This window comes from Chenopodium quinoa, unplaced genomic scaffold (assembly GCF_001683475.1).
Source record: "Chenopodium quinoa cultivar QQ74 unplaced genomic scaffold, ASM168347v1, whole genome shotgun sequence".
Taxonomy (NCBI): Eukaryota; Viridiplantae; Streptophyta; class Magnoliopsida; order Caryophyllales; family Amaranthaceae; genus Chenopodium; species Chenopodium quinoa.
The window spans coordinates 1,922,170-1,945,791 of NW_018742720.1; the positions used below are offsets into that span (position 1 = coordinate 1,922,170).

A 23,622-nucleotide genomic window follows, 5' to 3' on the forward strand; every position below is an offset into this window, starting at 1 on the left:
CAAGACGAGTAAGAAGTGGCTAAAGCCAGAATCAAGACCTATAAAATTCCAGTTATGAATCTTATGATCCTAGCTAGACTCATTTTCTCTAGCCAATTAGCCATAAAGCCAAGAGCTTACCTGAGGAGCAAGTTGGCCATTAAGGTTCATGTCAGATTGTCAGGAACTGTTTATGTCAAATGGTTCAAATCAAGTGAAGTGGTTTGGTCTCAAAATACTCGCCAAAATAAACTTCCCCTGTTCATTTTTACTTAATCTGTTTCAATTATCATGTTTGGTGATGCATAAATTTAACCATATTACTAAGACCAATATACACTAACAATAACCCACATGAATATGCTTTCCTTGTGTATATACAATGAAAGATAGTCAACGGACAATATGTAAATAATGCAAAAGCCCAAAAAAAAAAAGGTTTTATAGAAGTCCGGTGCTGTACGCCTGTGTTTGGACCAAACAATAGAATACATACTTGACGAGTTCTATTATCTTTGAATCACATTGCTCTTCAGCTCTTGTTATCACATACAAGAGAAACCTGATCGCCAGCTCTAACAAGTTCAATCTGATCAATTTCGGCTCCTTGTATGGACAATAGTATTTTTTGCTACCAATTTCGAGTATTTCCTCAATTGTGTCGGGCAACATGACGAGCTTCACAATTTCACTTTTTTCTGGGCATCTAAGTGTTATTCTAGCAGGTTGCTTTCCAGTCCTAACGGATTTGTTAACAAGAGCAGATGTTTCACCTGAAAAATAAGAGTTTTGTAATTTGGAACTCGCATAAAACCAAGTATGCATGCTACTTTTTGAAAGGGGTTAGGTTTCATTATTATTGTAAGACAAATTTGTGTACGGCCTACAATACCATGCGGTATGGTTCAGGCCGACATAAGGCCCCTACACCTTCCTGTAATAACCATCAAAGGAGAGTAACTAACAAGCATCCATGATAGCGGTCTAACATACAGTCTAACTCTTATTGGTGGTGATTGAGAATATACACATACATAATTGTAAGGATAATTACAAAAACACTCATTATATTCTGCTTATATTCTCTACCATGCGGCCTCAGGATTGGTTCTTTCCCGTACCATTTTAAATTATCAATAAGTAGATAGGAATATGAACCTTCAACCTAGCTCATCTATATACAAGCTATGCTATCATAAAGGCTATGTCCAAAAAGTCCATGCAATTCATGTTTGAGAAATGGAGTAGAGATAAGAATAGCAAGAAAAGATTATGCAGCAATAATACTCACCTCTAGCAGAAGTAGATACAACTCCGAGCAGTTTGTTATGAAGTACATTACCACGATCTCTAGGGTGCTTGTGAACGTTAGACATCTCATGCGCACTAGGAATTGGAGTAGCATCAAATAATGCTTTAATTTCTTTATTCCCAGAAAGATCTACCATTATTCTTGGTGTCCCATTTTCATCATCTTTGTCAATGTCAGCCCCTAGCTCCAACAAGAACCTAACAATAGCAGGGTTTCCTCTGGAAACTGCGGCATGAAGTGGTGTAGTTCCATTTACAGGCAGCGTTACATTTCCACCATACCGCACAATATCTTGTAGTAGCATTAGATTGTTTTGTTTAATAGCATAGAAAGCATATCGAGGTGCATCACAAGAAGCTAGAGTAGCGCCATGGTCTAAGAGTAACTTGATCAAGGACTCTGGATGCTTCTCCATTATTGCATACCATAATGGAACGTTCCCTTTCGAGTCTATGCAAATACAATACAGACAACAACAATCAGAGCCATAATCTCAAAGATGAGGCTGGCTAAATATGTAAATACAATCATAAATTACAAATAATCTATAATTGAAAGATCTTTAAATGAATACAACTAAAATTTGTCTTCATATAATGTAACACTCTTTCATTGGTGTCAAGTTTGACTCATCAATACCTTGATAACATTTTTTTTTTAAAAAAAGAAGCGTGTACTTGGAAAATTTCTGGATCTGTTACTGCACGTAAGTTTAGTGCATAAAATATCATGACTGTTGTAATAGCACCTAAAAGAGCTTTGTAATTAATAACAAAATACCTTTAATGTTCCGAAAGCCAACAGGATAGCAACACAATTTTCATTTCCATTTGCAACTGCAATGTGCTGGAGAAGGAACAACAGAAAAGGAATGCAGAAAAGATTGAATATCAACATTCTACTTTCACAACCAATTCAATATCCAAAGATATATATAGGAAATATTTTCAAAGAGTATACAAGAGGTCAAGTTCTCAATAATGGGTAGCATTATGTACATACTAGAGCAATGCGGTCTTCTGTGCCTCTTTCATTTGGATTGAAGCCTCGTTCTAACAGAAGTTGCAACAACCGCTTGTTTCCTCTTGCAGTTGCAAACAATAAACCAAGGGGCCAATCGATTTGACTTTGAGCTAACATTCTTTCAATGTCAATATGTAGAGATTACATCACTGGATGATCCTGTATATTCAAATGCTGTGCCAACAAGAAAATTGGTGTTAGTACTCTTACACATGCATGCTAAAGTACCAGTTATATGTTATGAAACATGCAAGAGAAAGATTAATGAAAAAATCAAGCAAGAATACAAATTTTACTTGGTTCACCAAAGATGAGTTAAATCGTCTACATGACTGCGAGATAAGAGTTTTATCGATCATATTACATATTACAAAGCAATGTAAAACCTACCTACCTATTGGAGTTTATGTAGTACTACCTTTTAAAAAAAAAAGCAAACCCATGGGAGTCTTCAAACTTTTTGATGGGGACTAATTATTTCAAGGCATATTCTAACACAGTATTTGCTAATTACACAGTGTAATATACGAATAATATAAAACCCATGTCATGATGATTATCTTGTTTTGTAATGTAATCAACATATAAAACCCATAACCCCATAATTCTGTACAAACCTCAAGGAAATTATTCATGATAATTTGTCCATCTCCGGCATTTTCTTGAACAAGATTCATAAGGACAGTACGATTTAAACGCAGCAGCTGGCACATTCTCTTGGTGTGAACAGTAAAGGGTTGTGATCTGAAACAAATAACACCTAGCTCTCCACATACATCTCCTGATTTAAGCTCTTTAACAACCTGTCGATTATATAAAATGAGGGCTTAAAAATATATAGAATTCGCAAATCAAACCCATTTATAAGTACAAAAAAAATCTTGCCTCGTAGACTCCTTGTCTGCAAACAATTAAATTCTGCAAGGAATACAAGCAAGTTAAAAGCCAAAAATAATGTACGTGTTTAAATGTTATATGTTCTTTGAGGCAAAAATATGCAAGAATAACGATAACAATAATATGGGTAGTTCTCACCATTGCACCAGCGACTACCACATAAAGATCTGTAGGTGATTCATCCTGCAAAATTACATCTTCATTGGGAGGGAAGTACTCCACTTTCACCTCCGAAACCTTGTATTATGAGATGGTATTATTATAATACAGTTCTAATCTATGTTAGTAAAGAGGCAACAACAAAACAAGAATACAAGGTGCATGTTGGAGGAATGGCTGATCAATCTTGTTCTTGATGCGCAGATGATTAAAGCTTGTCATTAGTCCATCTAGCTAACTCCTTATAACCCCTCTGGAAGATGGCCTCTTAGGCTCTATTTTCTTCAGCTAATTTTGTGTGATTTTATCTTCAGTACTCAAACTATTCTGGACTTATATTATTTGAACTTGTTGGAGCAGAAGTTATTAGTAAGTGACTGAATTTGTTTTTGTTGCATCATATGGAGTAAATTTTTTATGTCCAAACTCATCTGAATTTACTTCTTTTTTTTTTTTTTCTTAACCTCAATATTGACTTATTTAGACTTATTTGTATGATAAAACAAGAAAAATTTTTAACTACATGGTGGTTTAGGTAACAACGTTATATGCAATTTGTCTTATAACTTCTCATCACCACTTTATATTTCCTCTTAATAAATGGAAACACATGACGTTAGATAATTACTACCTCCATTACAAGTTATGTGCAACGATTAGACATTTTCCCTCTCTGCTTTATGTCAAATCGTTGCACATAACCTGTAACGCAGGTAGTAAAAATGATTAAAATGTTTCAAGATAAATCTGCATTAGCATAGACATCAGCATGAAGTTTCTTAATAAAATTACTTATAATCTCATTAGCATTGCCTACCAAACAAGCCGTGAGAGATTAAAAGTGATGATCCAGGAAACATACCAGTTGGCAAAATACGTCATTTGATATCCCGCGAAACAAGTATACCTTATCAAGTAGTGAGTAGAAGAGAAAATGTGAAATACTTGATTTAATTGCCTTAGGAAAGGATTCAAGAACCTCTTGTTTTTGTAGCCCTTCTGAATCAACTCTGTATTTCAAGCACAAGTGACTAACTATTTGAGCTTGGAGGTAAACGGGAAGCCTATTCCTTTTAGCAAATTTCGAAGCAGCTTGAAGTTTGTTCCTCTGGCATTCAAGAAACACATATATATGTAAGTCATGAATATCATTTTAACTCTAGCTATTTTGTTTAAATATAAGAATTCAATTTTTTGAACTAACTAGGATATAATAAATCAGTTAAGACCAGGAAACTTTTGCTAAAAAATAAAATGTATACTTACGAAGTTCATGTTTACGCTGATCTGATGACTGACTAAGCTTGTCATAATTGCTACCCAATATATAAACAATCCAACACTAAATATCATGTAGAAGATGACAAAGATCTTCTCCCTTGTATTTCACAGGATGAATATCACCATAGCCAACTTTTGTTAGTGTACTCATTGACCAGTACATGGATACCACATACATATGACACACATTCTCAGTCTCGAAATTCTTCATTGAAAGAGCAATCCAAGTCTTTGTCGGATCATGGTAGGTGATAGCCAGGATGTAATACACACATGCAGCACAATGTACCACAAAAATTGTAACCTACAAAAATGATAACATAAAATCTTGTTCAGGTTGGATTGTTATTTGTTATAACAGATGGTGGAGAGGCAAGGGGGAGAAACCCACTAACAATGCCACCTAAAGTAAGCTTTTATACTAATATCAACTATCTATTGCCCCTATTGGAGGACTGGAGGAGTAGCCTTCTTGAGTTATAGAGTGAAAGGTTTTTACTTTATCTTTCAGCGTGGGACACCTAAGACTCACTTCAATTAACAGTGTATTAAATGATTTAAGAGAATACTGGCACTGAAAACTTCCAATACCACTTACGAAAATCGCTTTGCAGATTCGAATGAAACTGTAATTAAACATTCAGTCTTTCTCCAACCTGTAAATGAACTTCCTCTGTTTTCTTTTGTGCGCAACATACACTTTTGCACACTTCAAGGAGGAGTGAGCAGTAGCACAAGTGTTTATTGTACACACTTCAGTCAATAATTAGCCTTAGTCGAAAAAAAGAGTACCTGGAAAATATTTTACTAACTTTACTAAGACGCCAAAGACGAAGCATAGTGTTAAGTCCATAGGCATGGACATTGTCAGGAAGTATCGTCACCACAAGGTCTGAAGGGATTATCGATATAAAATCGAAAATAAACCAGGTTCTTATGTATCGCCAAGCAATCTTCTTTCGCTCATTCACTGTAATATAGGAGTATCTATCGATGTAGATGTAGGCGATAGAGTTTAAAAAGATATCAATGGCAAAAATTCCATTTACAATGTTATCGGCGATAGCAAGGCCTCTAATTCGAACAGAGATGTCCATGCTGTGTACAAAACCAACATTGCCAAAAACATTTCCCATGCTCTACATGCATTGGAAAAAAAAAAAAAAAAAGTGTTAGATCATGCCATTTCACTACATGTAGTTGCCAAATGATTGCTAATGGTCTCTTGCACAGGAAAGATCAAAAGCTGATAAAATATAATGAATAATTCTCTCTATATTGAATACAAAACGATAAAGTGTGCTCGGAATTAATATTTTCTCATTAGATATGATTAGAACTTATATTTTTAGTTTAAAATCCTTTAATAAGGTGAATTAAATAAGGCCTAAGTTTTAGTTAAGTAAATTGGTGAGAGAGTCAATGGTGGACTTAAAGTTACTTTTTCGACAGTAAAGCACTGGTCTTAAATAAGGAGTATTAATAGTGGGGAGAATTTTAAACGAGGGTTCTTAATCTCTCTCCTATTCCACGTCATTAACAACTCTTAATAAGAGTCACCCTTCATATAAGTATATAACCAAGTGAATACACTAGCTCCTACTTAAGAGTTACTTTGGCTAGTTTTGTACAGATTTTTATGTTTTTTACTTATATAAAATCGCATGCAAAATACAACAATAGTAGTAATAGTCATTTTTTGCTTAGTCAACATATCTCTTATTTACAAAAGTTGTGCCTTCATCAATTGTAAACTCCAAACTAGAAACTCCCATTTCATTACCTCTTAAACTAGAAACTTGAAATTACTTTGTGATTACTTTGGGTCTGAAATAAGGGTTTCATAAGGGGGAAATTGAGGGAAAAAGAGGGGAAATGAGGGAAAAAGAAAAACAAAGGTAACTCAAGTTGTCATTTTTTTTAAAATGTCCTTTCTCACAAGGTCGACCACTTAAAAGGACTTTTCTCGTAAATTTTCCTAAATGTAATCCCTCATCAAAGTCCAAACTAACTAAAATAATTTACTATCTATGTATTTTTTTAATTCATGAAAGCATTTTTTTTTTTAATATAGGCAGGGGTCGGGTTATAACATATGGAGGAACAAATTGTTAGAGATTACCTTTCAAGCAACACAAATAGTTGCTTCGTATAAGAGACTTAAACACTTTATAAGATTAATTAAGAGGTACTATTTATATTATCATATATTTTGAAATTTAAACTCCTCAAACTTATAAAGCGGACTATTTTGATGCCACAACTGCGCAACCTATAGTTAGCTAATTTTTTCGTTTTTATATTCAAGATTAATGGCGTTGAATGTTTCAGTATGCTCCAAAGAGATTTCTATTGTCAAATACTTAAAAACCAATCGCCTACTTTTCATTTGATTAGTGCCAGTTTAGTATGGTTGCATTATACAAGTAGCTATTAAAATTCGAGGTTTGCGTTTTAAAGTAACTTAGGTCAATACGACAAAACAGATTAATTTTATATTAGGAAATGTATACAATGTTTGTTTATGACCTTGAAATTAGGGATGTGGGCAAAATATTCTAATCCGATCCCTCCATCCCTAAATAATTTTTTCATTTGTACCGTGTATGTTTGTCGAAGAAAACCTTTGACAATAAATATCGTTAATTATCCATTATATAACAATTAAATATTAATAAATTATTCATTAAGACGAATCAAATAAGACCCAACATGACTATGTTATATTTTAAATATGAAGAGTAATTTAAAAGATTCTCTCACCTTATAAATAGTGTCAAAAATTACAAATGAGAAAAACAAAAAGAGACAGAGAGCGTAAAACCGAAATCTGACCCAAAAAAAAAACCAAACAGAAAAAACAGGCAACCAAACCAAAATAATAGGGCATGTGTGGGTTGTTTTTCTTTAAAAGTTTAAAGTTAAAACGTGTCAATCACCATGTAAAAAAGAACTAGGAAACTCGCCATCTTTGCAAAACTTTAAACTTCTTATGTCGCACACTATTCCAATTTTGTACAAGATAATATGGTTCACAATCTTCACACCATAAAAAGAGAAAGCTTGAAGAAATTCTGAGAATGTACACGAGTAATTTCTCCTTCAAAAAGATGTTTTACATACCATGTATGTAAGTATGATAATATATGTGAGCAGTTTCATAATCACTAAGTTCATTCCACAAGTATTTTTGCTCATGTACGAACTTTGGACTCAATCAACAAAGACGAATACAAGACTCAAGCCTGGACTGGCTTTTGCTAGCTTAGCTTACATTATTAGTCTTGTCGTCGCATACTAGATTAAGATGATCACCATCTCTAATGAGTTCGATCTCATCAATCTCAGCTCCGAGTGCAGAGACTATTTTAGTGCAATGGCATCCGAATTTTGTGCTACCAATTTCGAGTAGTTCTTGAATTGTTTCGGGCAGCCTAACGAGCTTTGAAGTCTCACTCTTTGCTGGGCATTTGAGTATCACTCTGGCAGATGGATTTCTCAACGTCGTAGTGCTTGTAAAATTGTTTATACTAGTAGATGTTTCACCTGCAATACGTAGGAAGTTTGTGATTTAGATGTAGCAACAATCAATAATATGAATTCGTTTTGTGTCATATTCTAGTGTTGAGTCACTTAGCAATTAGGTCACTTTTGAGTCTATTGGATTAATATTAGAAAAAGTATATTAACTAGCCATATTAATTTTCAAGTGCAGTGTTCACATGGGCCGGGTCAAATAAACTTCGTCTAGTTGAGACAGTTTTTTTCCAAGTCTATTTGTTATGGGCTAGGCCGCTAGAGTGTGTTATATTAACCTGATTTTCCCTTATTAGAACTTATTAAAATTTATTTTAGTTGTAATTTGTACTTAGATAACCTTATCAAAACTTATTTTTCCCGAATTTAAATTATCTGAACTTATTAGATTTGAAATAAGTGAAAATAAGGTGAACAGAACATTATGAACCTAGCATTTTCTAGAATGATTTAATGCTTCATTTTGAAGGCATGTATATATGATCTTATTGAAAAAAAAATGGATGATCAATTGTTTGAAATGGAGTAAAGAATAGGAAAACATGTAATATGAAATGCTTGTTGTGCACACTCATGCTCACCTCTAGTAGCAGCAGACACAACTCCAAATAGCGAATTTTGAAAGACATTAGGCCGACCTCTCGTGTGAGTGTGAGTTTCAGGCATCTCATCATGAACACTAGGAACCAAATTAACCTTCTCCAATAATGTGCCAGTACTTGGGAACTTTACTAGGGAAGTAGTAGAACCAACGTTTTTATCAATGATCACTTCATGATCTGATTTGAGGCTAACCCTCTTTGTAGTAGTAGTACCAAATAATGCTTTAATCTCTGCGTTTCCATGAAGATGAGCCAATATCCTTGGTGTCACCCCTTCTTTATCATGCTTGTCAATGTCCGCGCCATGCTCCAAAAGGAACCTTACAATAGCTACGTTTCCATTTGTAACCGCGGCATGAAGTGGTGTAGTCCCATCGCTCTTAGGCAACGTTACATCTCCCCCATGTCGTACAATGTTTTGTAGTAGCTCTAGGTTGTCTTGCTCTACAGCATAGCAAGCATAATGAGGTACATCACCGGATGCTAGAGTTGCGCCGTGGTCAACTAGTAACTTAATCAAGGATTCAGGGTGCTTTCCCATTATTGCATCCCATAATGGAACATATCCTTCTGAGTCTGTGTATATGAAAAAATAAGTTAATCATCAATCACTCATCAAGTCATCAGGAAAGCCCGTGCTCTTTTTGTCATGCTGACTCTTAATACCATGTTAAATGAGTAATTCCACTAAAAGTTTAAGCTGATGCGTGGTTGATGCCTAGAAATAAGTTTTTATACTACTTATCATATAGCACATTGATTTCAAAATATACCTCGGATATTTGGATCAGCCCCATATGCTAGGAGGTGAGTCACACAATTTTCGTTTCCATTGGCAGCTGCAATATGCTGGAGAAGGCATTTTATAGATTCACAACTAATATTAGTCAAGATTACCTCTATGATAAAATGTCTATGAAAATACTATTAGAAATTGTTTGATGGCTCGACGTAGAGTCAGAGTAATCTCAACATACCAGAGCAGTGCGGTCTTTGAGGCCTCGTTCATTTGGATTGGAGCCTTGTTTCAACAAACGCTGCAACAATGGTTCTTCTCCTCTTCCAGCAGCAAAACACAAATCAAGAGGCAAATCTGTTTGACCTTGAGCTACCATTTTTTCGACATCATTGACAACAGATTGCATTAATTCATCATCCTGTGCAGTTGTTTTCAGACGCTGTAACAGCAAGAAAAATGATGTTAGCAGTTAAAGAATGCAGGGGTAAGTATCTGCAATGGTCGACAATATATAAGATTAACATCAGCACTAGATGAATTTGAGCATAAATCTTGTAGTATATATTGCACAACAAATCATGGCAACTACAGAGTTACAGATTTACTACTTTGTTCAAAAGTCACTACTTTTTAACGTGTGTAAATAAATTAGTGTGAGATGATCTCGCCTAAAACAAGCTCCAGCAATTTACAAACCTCTAGGAGATTACTCATAATAATTGCTCCATCTCCAACATTTGCCTGGATAAGATTCAGAAGCGAAGTACGATTCAAACGCAGCAGCTGACACAGTCTCTTGGTACGGACAGTAAAGAGCTGTGGTCTGTAACAAAGAACACCAATCTCTCCACACACCTCACCAGATCTAACCTCTCTAACAACCTGTAAAAAAAAAAAAACTTCCGACAATAAACCAAGATCTTGAAGAATGATTTTTTGAGTAATATGCAATTATATCTTTAACAAAGTCTTACCTCTTCATATCCATTTTTATTGATAATCAACTCCTGCAAGGAATAAGCGCGTAAATCAGATGCCAAAATTAATCTTGTTTCTATAAGCTATCAATATCTTATAATGATTGAACTCGGATAAAATAAATGTCTGTAAGAGAATGTAAAATAAGGTTTTCGTCTTACCATTGAACCAGTGACTAGCACATACAGATCTGTAGGTGCTTCATTCTGTAAAATTACATCTTCCTTGGGTGGGAAGTACTCTGCTTTCATCTCCGAAACCTAACAACACCAAAAATAATGTCATAAGTAATTAACAAGGACTTATTACACAATGTGCCTGTCAAAATGTCGTTAACAAGATAACAACAACAACAACGAAGCCTTAATAAGTTATGATTCAAGAGACTAACCAGCTGAAAAAGCAAGTCATTGGACACTTCGCGAAATAGGTACACCTTATCAAGCAGTGAGTAGAAGAGGTAATGTGAAATACTTGATTTGATTGCCTTAGGAAGAGATTCAAGAACCTCTTGTTGTTGTAACCCTTCTGAATCCGCTCTGTACTTCAAACACAAGTGACTAACCATTTGATCTTGGAGACGAACCGGAATCTTATTTCTTTGTCCAAAACTAGAAGCAGCTTGAAGTTTATCCCTCTATTGTTGGTACAAGATATATACATATTTAGTCGTACTAATTGGAGACGCATGAAAATATTACTCGGACTCTTCATTTTACTTCAAGTGCCCAACTCATATCTGTGACACGAGTATGAGCACTTGACACTATACCAAATCAAATTAATAAATAAATTAACCGAGTCTGACACTTGAACACGTGCCTAGTAAATAAATTAGCAGACTTACAAAGTTTCTGGTACGGCTAGTTCGATGAACCACTAAGTTAGTCATATTTCCTATCAAATATGCAGTCAGTCCAAGATTAAAGAGCATGTAGAATATGACAAAGATCATCTCCCTTAAATTCACAGGATGTAAATCACCATATCCGACTGTCGTGACAGTGGTTATCGAAAAGTAAATCGATGTAACATACAATAACCATAGATTCTGAGTCTCAAAGTTCTCGACTGTAAGACCAATCCATGTATTTTTCGGGTCAGGGTAACTGGCAGCTAGGAGATAGTAAAAGCAGGCCGCCGAATGAACCGTGAAAAGAGTTGTCTACAATGAAGCAAGTATATCATACAAATTTAGATACACAAACACATAAAATTTTAATCCGAAAGAAAAATAATAAGGCGTCATTGAGTTCTAATTACTCACACAAATTAGCTTGCAGCTTCGAATGAAAAAATAGTTGATTTTTGGATCTTTCTCTAATCTGTGAATGAATGATCAAAAAAATTTCAATGAGATTACTATCGTGCACCATATATACTTATTTCACGACCTCTTTAGCAGGCAGTAATAAAAAGCAGTAAAGAAAATGAATATGTGTGAATTACATTGACATAAATTCTTTTATATCACGTTAATGAACCAACTCAACTAAATATTTAAATTTATGGTTGAAATTCGTGATTAATTTATATACTGTATCAGATCTACTAAATGAGTCGTAAGCGTAATACACAAAACTTACCTCGAAATCATTTTACTGACTCTACGAAGACGCCAAAGACGTAGCATACTAAACAATCCATAGACTCGAACGTTGTGAGGGAGGATTTTTAGAACAAGTTCAGAAGGAATCGTCGATATAGTATCGAAAACAAACCATGTTCTAAGGTACCTCCAAGCAATCTTCTTTTTGTCATCGACTAGAAGGTATGTTTTCTTATCGAGGTACGCGACGAAGAAGCTCAAAAATATATCGACAGCAAAAAATCCATTGACAATGTTATCGGCGATAGCAATGGCCTTAATTGATGGGTTTTGTAGGAAGCCGAATTCGAATGGAGATGCCCATGCCGTATAGAAAACCAACAATACCAGAAACATTTCCCATGATCTGTATACATACAATTGTTGAGATTAAATTTAAATAATTGATCATAAGAGTATTTGATTTGTCCCAAAATACCATAATAATGCTTGTTTTGTTGTGTGCATACATGTTGAGCTTCGAGTTTGTTGACTACTCTTGTGTTGAACCTGACTCGAATTGACCTGACCTTAGCGTGCTTAATCAAATGGTTAACTCCTTAAGACTTTAGCTAGAAACTAAAGTTAGTTAGTTACCTTACATTACTCCTTCCACTTCATAATGATCGATTGATTATCTAGTTGACTTTTCTTTAAATTTTATTGAAAACAAAATTAATTTAAATTTCATTGAAAAATGGATTTGTAATCATATATACCAGGTAGAAATAATACAATCATCTAACTCTAAAAATAATCATCATTAATGTGTTAATTATCAAATACTACATATAATATTTAAACATACCTGTAATTTTTTTTTTCATTGAAACAAATTTAAACATACTTGTATAATTTCAAAATGTTCCGTATATATTTCCCCTAGGAAAATACGTATAACAACCAAGATGATGAAGCCAATTAAAGTCGAAGTCAAAGTCTACGAACATAGGAAAAAGGCTCAATTTGAAAATTCATACAATTCTTTTTAGCCATTTGTAATTTGTAATATCCTTGTGACTCATTTGGACCAAAAAATTAAAAATAAAACATACATGAAAGAAATGTTACCTATAACGGGGATCACGGGGGGCGATGATGAAGCGACGGAGGGCGATGCCTCGGTTGCTTTGAGCACCCAAAGAGGGCAAGATGCCATTGGTGAGACTAAACTGAGTGGTTGTACCACCAGTTGAAGATCGGTCTCCCTCGTTCAAATTTTTCCCACACACTGAACTCTTTACCCAACTATTCATCGTTTTTAAAACAAAAATAAAAATACAATTATTTCCCTCCTTTTTTTTGCCACATCTTTTATCACAAACTACAATTTCATTTTCTTTATATTGGTATCTTTTTATGTGAACTTGAAAGAGACTAAAAAGAATTTTTGAAATAGTCAACTTGTATAGTTGTACACTTGTACTTCATTATTTAGAAAGATTAAAAAGATGCCTTAACATTATTTTATTTTATTTTTTTTTATAAAAAAAATCTCTATGTAATGTTGATTTTGATGGGTTATAGTTGACTTAATTTGATCTGTTAAATATTTACTAAACTCTTTTGGGGACGGCTTATTTCGTGTCAATTACGTGTATGTAATTAGGATGAATGATCTAAGAGTTAGTAAGTGTTCCATACAAAGTGTAGAAGTTTAATTTATAATCTTATACTTGAATACTTAACTAAGTAATGTATGTTTGTGTGAAATGAAAATTATATATGAAAATTATATAGTAGTCGTTTGAAGTATGAATACCATAATGTTTTAATGAATATGCAGTCAATTTAATTGACTTATTTTTCTCAAATTATAAAGTATATTTCTTTATTTTTGGTATAAAATAGTATCATCAACAATTTTTATTTATCTAATTTTTAGTTTCATTTATATAATTTTGTCCATATTTTATAATTTTTAAAATATAATTTATTTTGTGTTAGATTAAAATTTTAAAAAATTATATTTGCATTGTATATATAATGTGTTCATATTATATTGTAAAAAAAGAGACCTATTATGATAGTCATATGTTAAAAGACCAACTCAACCAAAAGCTTAATCTGATGGTTGAGGCCCAAGACTATGTTTTATACTCTATTGGTATCAGAGCTAGGTTTAAATGGTTGAGACCCATGAATATGTTTTATTTATTTGTTCTCTGTTATAACCTCTATTGGTAGTAGACGTAATAGTAGAAAACAGATTAATGAATTCCTTCTTATATATTTTTCTCTGGTTTGGTTGGTTATTTGAAGCTTTAATTGCTAAAAGTTGATGTATTAGCTAGATGTCGGTGGTATCAGAACCAAGTTGGGTTGTGTTGTGATCTGAGCTAGTATTATGGACAACTCACATGTGGGGGGGGAGGGGGGAGTGTTGAGCCTATGAAAAAAACCACATGTGAGTGAAAGTATTGTCCCACATTGAAAGAATATAAAAGTGAAGAAAAATATTGGGATGTGTATCCCACATTGAAGAAAAGAGAAAGTCGTGTCCACTTTATAAGGCTAAGGGGCTACTCCTCTAATTGTCATATGGTTTTGAGGTGGAACCTCCTTGGTCGTATAAAGTGGACAGTTGTAATGGGTGTGGCCCAGACCTGTTTATCATCATATCATATTTCAAATACACGAGACTTGATTCTATATACACCAGCACTTAATTAAAAAAAAAAGTATTGAATCCTTAGTTTAAACCAGTTTCGGGACTTATGCTTGAATACTTAACTAGGGACTCCTACCCTCTTTCAATCTTACTCCATAAATTTTTTTCCCAATTATCATTACCGCCATTTATTTTCAAGCGTTATCTTGTGTAGTTAGACAACTTAGACGGATTGGTTATGATAAAGTAAAGAACAGGTAATTTAAATTATAGAAAGAGAATTAGAAATACAATACTAGTAAGGACGGGCTTCTTGTTTAGAATAGACATAAAGTTCATAAGAAACTTGCTAATATATTTTGTATTAATGTATGAATGTGCGTATGAGAGTATTACAATGCTTTGTAAATTAGCTATTTATACCTAAGGATTTCTAGTTTATGGGAAAATACAAGTTAATCTGCCACATAAACGAATTTTTGTTAATCTGATGACATTTTTGTAAATATATCGAAAAAGTAGGGTCATTTATTCAGTATTTTTGGTGAGCTGTTCAATTACTGTTTGCTTTATGCTTTTACTATTTGGTGAGGAAATTACACATGTACCCCTCAACTAGTATATGAAAAGACGCATATACCCCTCCACTGCTATTTGAAAAGAAAATTATACCCCCAAATAAACAAAAATTTATTTATCTGGAAAATTGACGGGGTATCCCTCCTAGTTTACATGGATATTGGAATAATACTGGTTGACTTTGGCTTGCTTTCTTAAATTCTTTGAGTGTGCCCTACAACTTCTAGGCTTCTTAGCAGTCTGGGCCCAACACTGACTAACCTGTAAAAATTACTTCCTCTGTTACACATTATGTGCAACAAATTAAAGAGGTGTGCACATTTCCCAAGACAAAAAATTAAAAGGCATGATTAACAAAGTGGGGGCATGTAATTAGAGTAAAGTGGATGGCTATTTAATTCATCCCACAAACCACCCATCAGGCCACTAAACCGCCCACACCACCACCCAGCAAGCCACCTGACGCCCACCCCACCGAATAAAACCACCTTAGCCACCACCAAGATCCCAACATCCGCCCCGGTCACCTCGTAAACCACCAAGAAATCACCCATAACCAAATAAACACATCCAAAGAACCTCACCCATCATCTCGAAATCGTCGTACCCGCCTCGAAATACCCACCTTCCCTCCTCGAAGGTGGTGGTTGAACTTGAGGGGAGATGAACAAAAAGAGGGGAGATCGGTGCGGTGGTAGTGGTAGTGGTGGTGGCGGTTGAGTGGTGATAGTGGACTGGTGGTGGTGGTGGTGATGTTAGCCACTGAAGGTGATGGTTGAAGAAGATGGTTGAACGAAGGAGGTGCTGAGAAATAAGTGAGAATAAAACTACAGGGGGTTGATTGGTTGAATATGATTAGTTTAGGGATGAATTAGGTAAAAATCATTAGATTAATTTGAGTTATTAATAACTTAATAATATTTGCTTTAATGTATACCCTAATAGTCTAAAATAGCCGCCTCCCTCTTCTCTCTTTTCTCTCTTCTCTCTCCTCTCTTTAGGGTTTCAATTTTCTTGGCCGTTTAGGCCGGAAATAGTCTAGCTAATTTCTTCGGAAATTAGACTATTTCCGACCCTTTTCTTCAATTTAATTTGCTTTTTTGTTATTTGATTTGTTTTGCTTTGATTTGTTCTCTCTGTTTGTGAGAGTATGTCCCAATTTTTTTGGGTTTTTTCTAATTTTTTGGGATTTTGATTCTCATCTATGGATGAGAATTTTATTTTTAGGGTTTTAATAATAATTGAGAAGGTGATTTGGATTCATATGGGTTTAGGGTTCGTCATTAACTCTACGATCAAAACATCAGCGCAGATTGCGAAGGTCTCTACTTGGAAAGATGCAAAGACATCGAAAATCACTACTCGCGTCAAGTTTGAAGCGGTGGAGTGTGAGTTATGCCCGATATGCAAAATAGTTATGATTTTGATTGTAAAAGTTATGTTATTTTCTCTAGATTTGTGGTTTACAAATCTTTATTATTGTTGTAGATGTCGTATGGCTATTTATTAATGATAATATTCTTCTTCTTGTAAAAAAAAAATAAAATATTTGCTTTAATGTGTTAATTGAATTTTAGTAAGGGCATGTGGGTAATTTTATTTTAAAAAGTTTACTAAAATAGAAAAGTTTCAGTTTGTTGCACATAATGTATAACTTCCGTTTTTAGAAAATGTTGCACATAATACGTAACGGAGGAAGTATTTCGATACTAATATTAGAGTACTCCGTATAAATAAAACGTTGTAAATTTCTTACTCCGTACTATGAATTAGCTAGTATGGTCAACATTTAACCAAAGATAGGGGTGGACAAAGTAATTTCTCGGTCATTGTCTCTGCTTGTGTTTATGGGGCAGCGACCCCAAACTAAGAATGAGTTAATGATGGCTATATTAGTACTGTACTATTTAGTATGATTAAGTCATAAATATGGCCTCCCAGATTGAGGAGGGCCAAATTAGACTGTTATGGACTATGGATATATTTGAAATATAGAATTGTATGATAAACAATTGGTCAAAGTTAGCAATTTAGCAGAAATCCAAACAATTGTTTGGTGCAATGCTGTGATCAATGCTTGCAAGTTCTCCCAGTATACCAGATTGTGTTTTAATTTTGAGACATTGTTAGATTCGTCTTAATGTGTGATGTATATCAAAGTACAATATTACGTCAAATCTAGCTTTGAGATGCAACTGGATATGTGGTAGTCCGGTAGAGGTAAAAGTCACCATTACTAAGTACTTACTATCAAGTATATTGTTTTCTTCACGTAGAGGCAAATTATAGTTGATCACTATATCTAATTAGCTCGGTCTCAATGACATCAGCTCTGTCTAAAGTACGAGTAATAAATTTTAATTTGATCACAATGGAATGGACAAAAAGAAACAAAAATATTATCATTATATTTTGACATTTAAATTATTACATCTCTAAATAATAATAATAATAATAATAATAATAATAATAATAATAATAATAATAATAATAATAATAATAATATAAAATAAATAAATAAATAAATAAATAAATAAATAAAAAAAAAAACTACTTTCCTAAAGCTAAGTCCACAACTTTATCTAACATCTAGTAAAATTTTGACTATACAAAATGCCATTTTACATGAAAAGCTCTTCCGAAACTTGCCATTAAAACACTTGGTAACATACTTGTACATACATTATAGACGAGTAATCACAAATTGTTTATTTGTGTAATCTTATAACCTCATGATTAATTTTACATTCCCTAGTAATTTTTTCAATATACAAGAAGTATGGATCATTTAGAGATTGAATCGCGGTAACAAGGCAAACTTACCCAATTTAAATTGGACCACCAATCCCTATATTGGTGATAATATACACTAATCCTACAAAACTTGTACCAAATAATATTGGTGATAAACATTATCATTGCTAGCTTTCGGGCATATTGATTTCTTCACATACGAGGCAAAGTTGATCACCATCTCTAATTAGCTCAATCTCGTCGATTTCAGCTCCGTCTAAAGTTGTTACTTTAGTACAATGCCGTCCAAATTTTTTGATACCAAAATCAAGAAGTTCTTGGATGGTCTCAGGCAAAATAACAAGCTTGGTTGCATCGCCCGTTCCAGGGCACCGGAGTATCACTCTAGCCGGTTGGCTTCCAGAGAACGGGGTGCTTAAGTAATTACCCCCATCATTTTGTGATTCAACTGAAAATACAAAGCATTTCACAAAAATTTACACATCATGCACAATTCTCGTCTTATATAAAAATGTACTTATTTCTGGACTTTAACTAAAAGCTTACTCGGACTGTTTTTATATTACCTCTAGAGGCAGCAGACATGAACCCAAACAGGGAATTCCGAAACGAGTTAACCCTACGACGAGGCTGCTTGTCAGCCCAAGTCACTTCTCGTGTACGTGGAGTGACATCCATAGACAAATCAGTACTATTAATCTTCTTCAAAGTAGGACTTGCTTCCTTCTCAGATCCCTTAACATTAGATTGTACACTACTCTCTTCTTTGGAACAAACTACCGCCTTTATATCTTCATTCTTAGCATCATTAGCCAAATCCCTTGGCGTCGTACCTTGAATGTCCTGCCTGTCCATATCCGCCCCGTGTTTTAAAAGAAACTTAACCATTGTAGAGTTTCCATTATGAACCGCGGCATGAAGTGCAGTGCAACCATTGCTCAAAGGCAAGGTTACGTCTCCACCATATCGAACAACATCCTTTAGTAGCTCAAAATTGTCTTGCTCTACTGCATAGTAGGCATATTGAGCCGTATCGCCTGATGCTAGTGTAGCACCCTGGTCTACTAGAAGCTTGATCAAGGCCTCTTGCCTCCCTACTATTGCATCCCATAGTGGAACATTCCCTTCTCTATCTGTGTAGCGAAAACTATGTAAATGGCATGGCTTTTATAATTAAGCATAATCTACACAGAAAAACATCTTAGGACTCGAAACACAAACAAAAAAAAAAAAAAAAAAAATTTGGTAAACCCAGAAATGTTGATTTATTTACGAAAATATCATACTAACTGAGATTTTTTGATAATTTATTTACAAAAATGTCACTAGATAACCGATTTTTGTTTATCATGATAGTAAACTGGGGCTTCCTCCACTGAATATGTACGTCTAACAGGTTGTTAACGTACCTTTAAGGTTTGGATCGGCCCCATATGCAAGAAGGACAAGGGCACAATTTTCGCTTCCATTAGCAGCTGCAGTGTGCTGGTCATATGCATAACCAGAAAAGAGGCAACATTCAGAGTCAGTTAAGTAACAACATGATATGTATTTCGTAAAATGCAGACTTGGAGATGAGTAAATTCTACATACCAGAGCAGTACGCCCATTAGTATCTGGCTCATTTGGATCAGACCCTCGTCTCAGCAAATGTTGCAACAACGGTTCATCTCCTCTTGCAGCTGCAAAAGATAAACTGAGTGGCAAATCCATTCGGCCTTGAGCTAGCATGTTCTCTATATCTCTGAGAACAGATTGCATCAGGGGATCTTCCTGCGCTTTTAAATGCTGCACCAGCCATCGAATAGGAATGTCAAAGATCAGTAACTATAATATGTTTTCATTTATACTATTAATCAACCACTGAATTGAAAGCAGCTAAATATAAGTGCAAGCATACAAACCGCTAGAAGATTGTTCATGATAATTGCCCCATCCCCAACATTAGCCTGAACAAGATTCAGAAGAGCAGTACGATTCAGACGCAACAGCTGACACAATCTCTTGGTACGAACAGTAAAGAGCTGTGGCCTATAACAAAGAACACCTATCTCCCCGCATACACCTCCTGAGAAAACCTCGTGACCAACAGACTGCAAGATATATCTTCTATCAGAAAAGTAGCCCTATCAGCTCGAAAAAAAAATTACAAAAAGAAAGGTCTAAAGACATGCCTGGTGAATTCCATTTTTTTCGACGATAGATTCCTGCAAGGGTTGCTTAAATCAGAGGCCAGAGATATGATAAAACTAGTAATAGGCATAACAGGATTGTAAAATATTAGATTAAAAACATTAGTATCACTCCAATAGTGATTGTGTTCAAAAGTACTGAGATGATGAATTCGTCTGTTTAATTATATGCATAGGTTCGGAGAGAAACTTTACTCACCATGGCACCAGAGACAAGTACATATAGATCAGTAGGTGCTTCATTCTGCAAGATCACGTCTTCTTTGGGAGGGTAGTACTCGGCTTTCATCTCTGAAACCTTAAATAGATTAAATAAAATCATCATTCAAGCAAATGTATTTAAGAAATAAGCACAAGATTGAGATTTATACGCTTTACTCGAATAAAAAGCACATAGTTTACAGTCAAAACATTCCAGTAAACTTTCAATTATAGTTTTGATTAAATCGGAGACATACCAGCTGGAAAAGCAAGTCATCTGATACTCCGCGAAACAGATAAACTTGATAAAGCAGCGAATAGAAGAGATGATGTGAAATACTTGACTTGATTGCCTTTGGAAGAGAATCAAGAATCTCTTGCTGTTGCAAACCTTCTGAATCAGTTCTGTGTTTTAAACACAAGTGAGCAACCATTTGCTCTTGTAAGCGAACAGGAAGCCTATTCCTCAGTGCAAAACTGGAAGCAGCTTGAATTGTGTCCCTCTAACTCAAACAAAAACCCGAAAAACAAATGACAAGTTAGCATCAGAACAAACTACAGATAAAAAATTGACAGTCCTTAAATATTCTGTTTCTGAAATCAATTATTTTTTGCAGCATTTGTGTCCCTGTAACTCAAACAAAAACCGGAAAACAAATGACAAGTTAGCATCAGAACAAACTACAGATAAAAATTGACAGTGCCTTGAATATTCTGTTTCTGAAATCAATTATTTTTTGCAGCAATTCTCAAACAAAAACCCGAAAATGAATGACAAGTTAGCATCAGAACAAACTACAGATTAAAATTGACAGTCCTTGAATATTCTGTTTCTGCAATCAATGATTTTTTGCTGCATTTAGTTGAATTTAAGCATTTGATAGGGCAGTTAAGATAATTGCATTCAACTTTGCAACAATTTGTTTTTTAATTCATACAAAGTGTCATATTTGAACAACAAACAAAGGGAATGTTTTAAGGAAAAATATTGAAAACAGCAAAAAGGAACCAAAAACAGAAGTAATGCAAGGACTGCCATACAATACATAGTATGTGTGCTGTAATAAAGAGGAAGAACAACGAGCATACTCACGAATTTTCTAGTTCGGCTAGTCCCATGAACAACTAAGTTTGTCATATTTCCTATCAAATACGCGGTCAGTCCAAGATTGAAGAGCATATAAAAAATATCAAACACCATCTCCCACGTATTCACAGGATGCAAGTCACCATAACCAGTTGTTGTGAGTGTTGTGATTGACCAGTAGATTGATGTCACGTAACGCAACCACAGATCTGCGTTGTGGAAGTTGTCCATTTCAAGACCAATCCATGTTTTTTTGGGGTCAGGATAATGGGCTGCAATGTAATAATAGAAGCAGGCAGCACAATGAACCGCGAAAAGAGTTACCTATAAGGACACATACAGCAGTAAGCTAAATGAGAAAATTCCCGGTACTAGAGAATTCTTCTCCTAACAAGAATCAATGTAGAGTTTCTGAAATGTACTCACAGAAACTAACTTCAAACATCGAATCCAAAAATAGTTATAATTTTTATCCTTCTCTAATCTGTCAAAAAATGAAGCAAAAATGTTTCAAATTTTCTAACACATTCACATGTTCACCATCATATATATTGTCAAATAAAGCATTAGTTTCCGCTTTATAACAAGGCTAAGAAGATTACTTGGAGAACATCTTACTAACTCTGCGAAGCCTCCAAAGGCGTAGCATGTTGAATAGTCCATAGGCCTGGACACTGTCAGGGAGAATCTTCTCCACAACTTCAGAAGGGACTGTTGACACGAAATCAAACACGAACCAGGATTTCACATATCTCCAAGCAATCATCTTATGATCATCAACAAGGTTGAAAGTTTGTGGATCTTGATATGCAACAAAAAAGGTCAAAATAATATCAATAGCAAAAAATCCATTCACAATGTTATCTGCAATAGCAAGGCCTTCAATTGGTCTTTGTAGGAATCCGAATTCGTATGGAGACACCCATGATGTATACACCACCAAACATACCAGAAATGACTCCCAAATTCTGCATAAAAATATAATTCAAAAAAAAAAATTAGTCCAATAATATGCAAACTCAATAAACTAGTACATAAAAATTGTAAGAATCTAATTAGAATTAACATTATTATAGTATTAATCATGAACACAACATTAAAACCCTATAATAAAAATGATCAAATTAGATCAAACAAAAGATTTACAAATCAAGATAACAAGAAACCATTATGAATACCCAATATTTCAACATTCTAAGATTTTTCCTTTTTTTTTTTTTCTACATACCCAATAAATCAAACAAAAACCCAATCATCATAGCAAAAAAAAATGATATTAACACCAATAAAATGAGGTCAGCTACATGAACCAAGAATTTATCTCGTGTCAACTCGTTTACAAACATTCTATTACACCATAAGGATCAATCATTCAAACATGTCAATCTCCATGCAATCAAAACAAAAACATAAACAAAAACAAAAAAAATTCCCAAGAACAAAAAAGAACACCACCATACCTATATTCGTGAAGAAAAGGGGAGACAATGTAGGATCGAAGTGCAATACGACGGTGGCTTCGAGCACCAAGCGAAGGAAGAACACCATTAGAGAAACTATATGTGCTACTTCCATCAATGGAGGTTAACTCAACACTTTCATCTATGCCTTTCTTTTCTCTTCCTTCACCCCCACATATAAATGTTGAACTTAACCAATTTTTCATCATTTTTTTTTTCTTGTAATAATTTTCTTCTCTCAAAATTTGTGATTTTATTTCTCTAATTCTCTTTCTTTTTTTTTTCTCAAACCTTAGATCCCCTGTTTCTGTTTTCCCTCCATCTTACACGCTTAGTCTCTCTTTAAGAGTCACTATTTTGTGGTAAGATCACGGGAAATAAAATCTTGGTTTATGTTACTGACTTACCAATTCTAATTTTATGGTTCGTTTGGCATTGTTGTGGTTTTCTGTTTTTTGGTTTTTTGTTCTCTAAAAGTATATGATATGAGTCCCATGATGAATAAAAAATTATATAAACTTATTAAAATTATGATAATTATGAAAACTGACAACAGAAAAGTGGAAACTCCTTTTCTTGTTTCCTGTTTTTGGTTTTTGATTTTCAAAAAAAACAGAAAACTGAAAACCAAAACTGATGCCAA

The 23,622-nt window shown here is 34.3% G+C and overlaps 2 protein-coding genes and 1 pseudogene across 3 annotated transcripts; all 3 read right to left on the reverse strand.

The window, feature by feature from the left end:
• Window positions 1–420: 420 nt before the first annotated feature.
• LOC110722973 lies at window positions 421–5,892 on the reverse strand (annotated as a pseudogene).
• Window positions 5,893–7,714: 1,822 nt separating this feature from the next.
• LOC110723131 (potassium channel AKT1-like) lies at window positions 7,715–13,454 on the reverse strand. Its single transcript, XM_021902442.1, has 12 exons — window positions 13,167–13,454; window positions 12,094–12,462; window positions 11,775–11,832; window positions 11,355–11,672; window positions 10,899–11,144; window positions 10,669–10,767; window positions 10,504–10,536; window positions 10,226–10,411; window positions 9,768–9,968; window positions 9,564–9,639; window positions 8,770–9,366; window positions 7,715–8,197 (listed from the first exon to the last, which is right to left on the reverse strand). Exons 1-12 carry the CDS (start codon window positions 13,349–13,351, stop codon window positions 7,917–7,919), a joined length of 2,649 nt encoding a protein of 882 aa, XP_021758134.1. The 5' UTR covers window positions 13,352–13,454; the 3' UTR covers window positions 7,715–7,916.
• Window positions 13,455–17,825: 4,371 nt separating this feature from the next.
• LOC110723132 (potassium channel AKT1-like) lies at window positions 17,826–23,467 on the reverse strand. 2 transcript variants are annotated; one of them, XM_021902445.1, is made up of 12 exons: window positions 22,980–23,467; window positions 22,122–22,487; window positions 21,946–22,003; window positions 21,526–21,843; window positions 20,690–20,935; window positions 20,431–20,529; window positions 20,214–20,246; window positions 19,944–20,132; window positions 19,633–19,827; window positions 19,449–19,524; window positions 18,606–19,172; window positions 17,828–18,487 (listed from the first exon to the last, which is right to left on the reverse strand). In XM_021902445.1, exons 1-12 carry the CDS (start codon window positions 23,186–23,188, stop codon window positions 18,207–18,209), a joined length of 2,637 nt encoding a protein of 878 aa, XP_021758137.1. In that variant the 5' UTR covers window positions 23,189–23,467; the 3' UTR covers window positions 17,828–18,206. The 2 variants fall into 2 exon arrangements, with proteins under 2 accessions (XP_021758136.1, XP_021758137.1); XM_021902444.1 differs by having other exon boundaries at window positions 17,826–18,487; window positions 19,449–19,827.
• Between the last annotated feature and the right edge of the window lie 155 nt (window positions 23,468–23,622).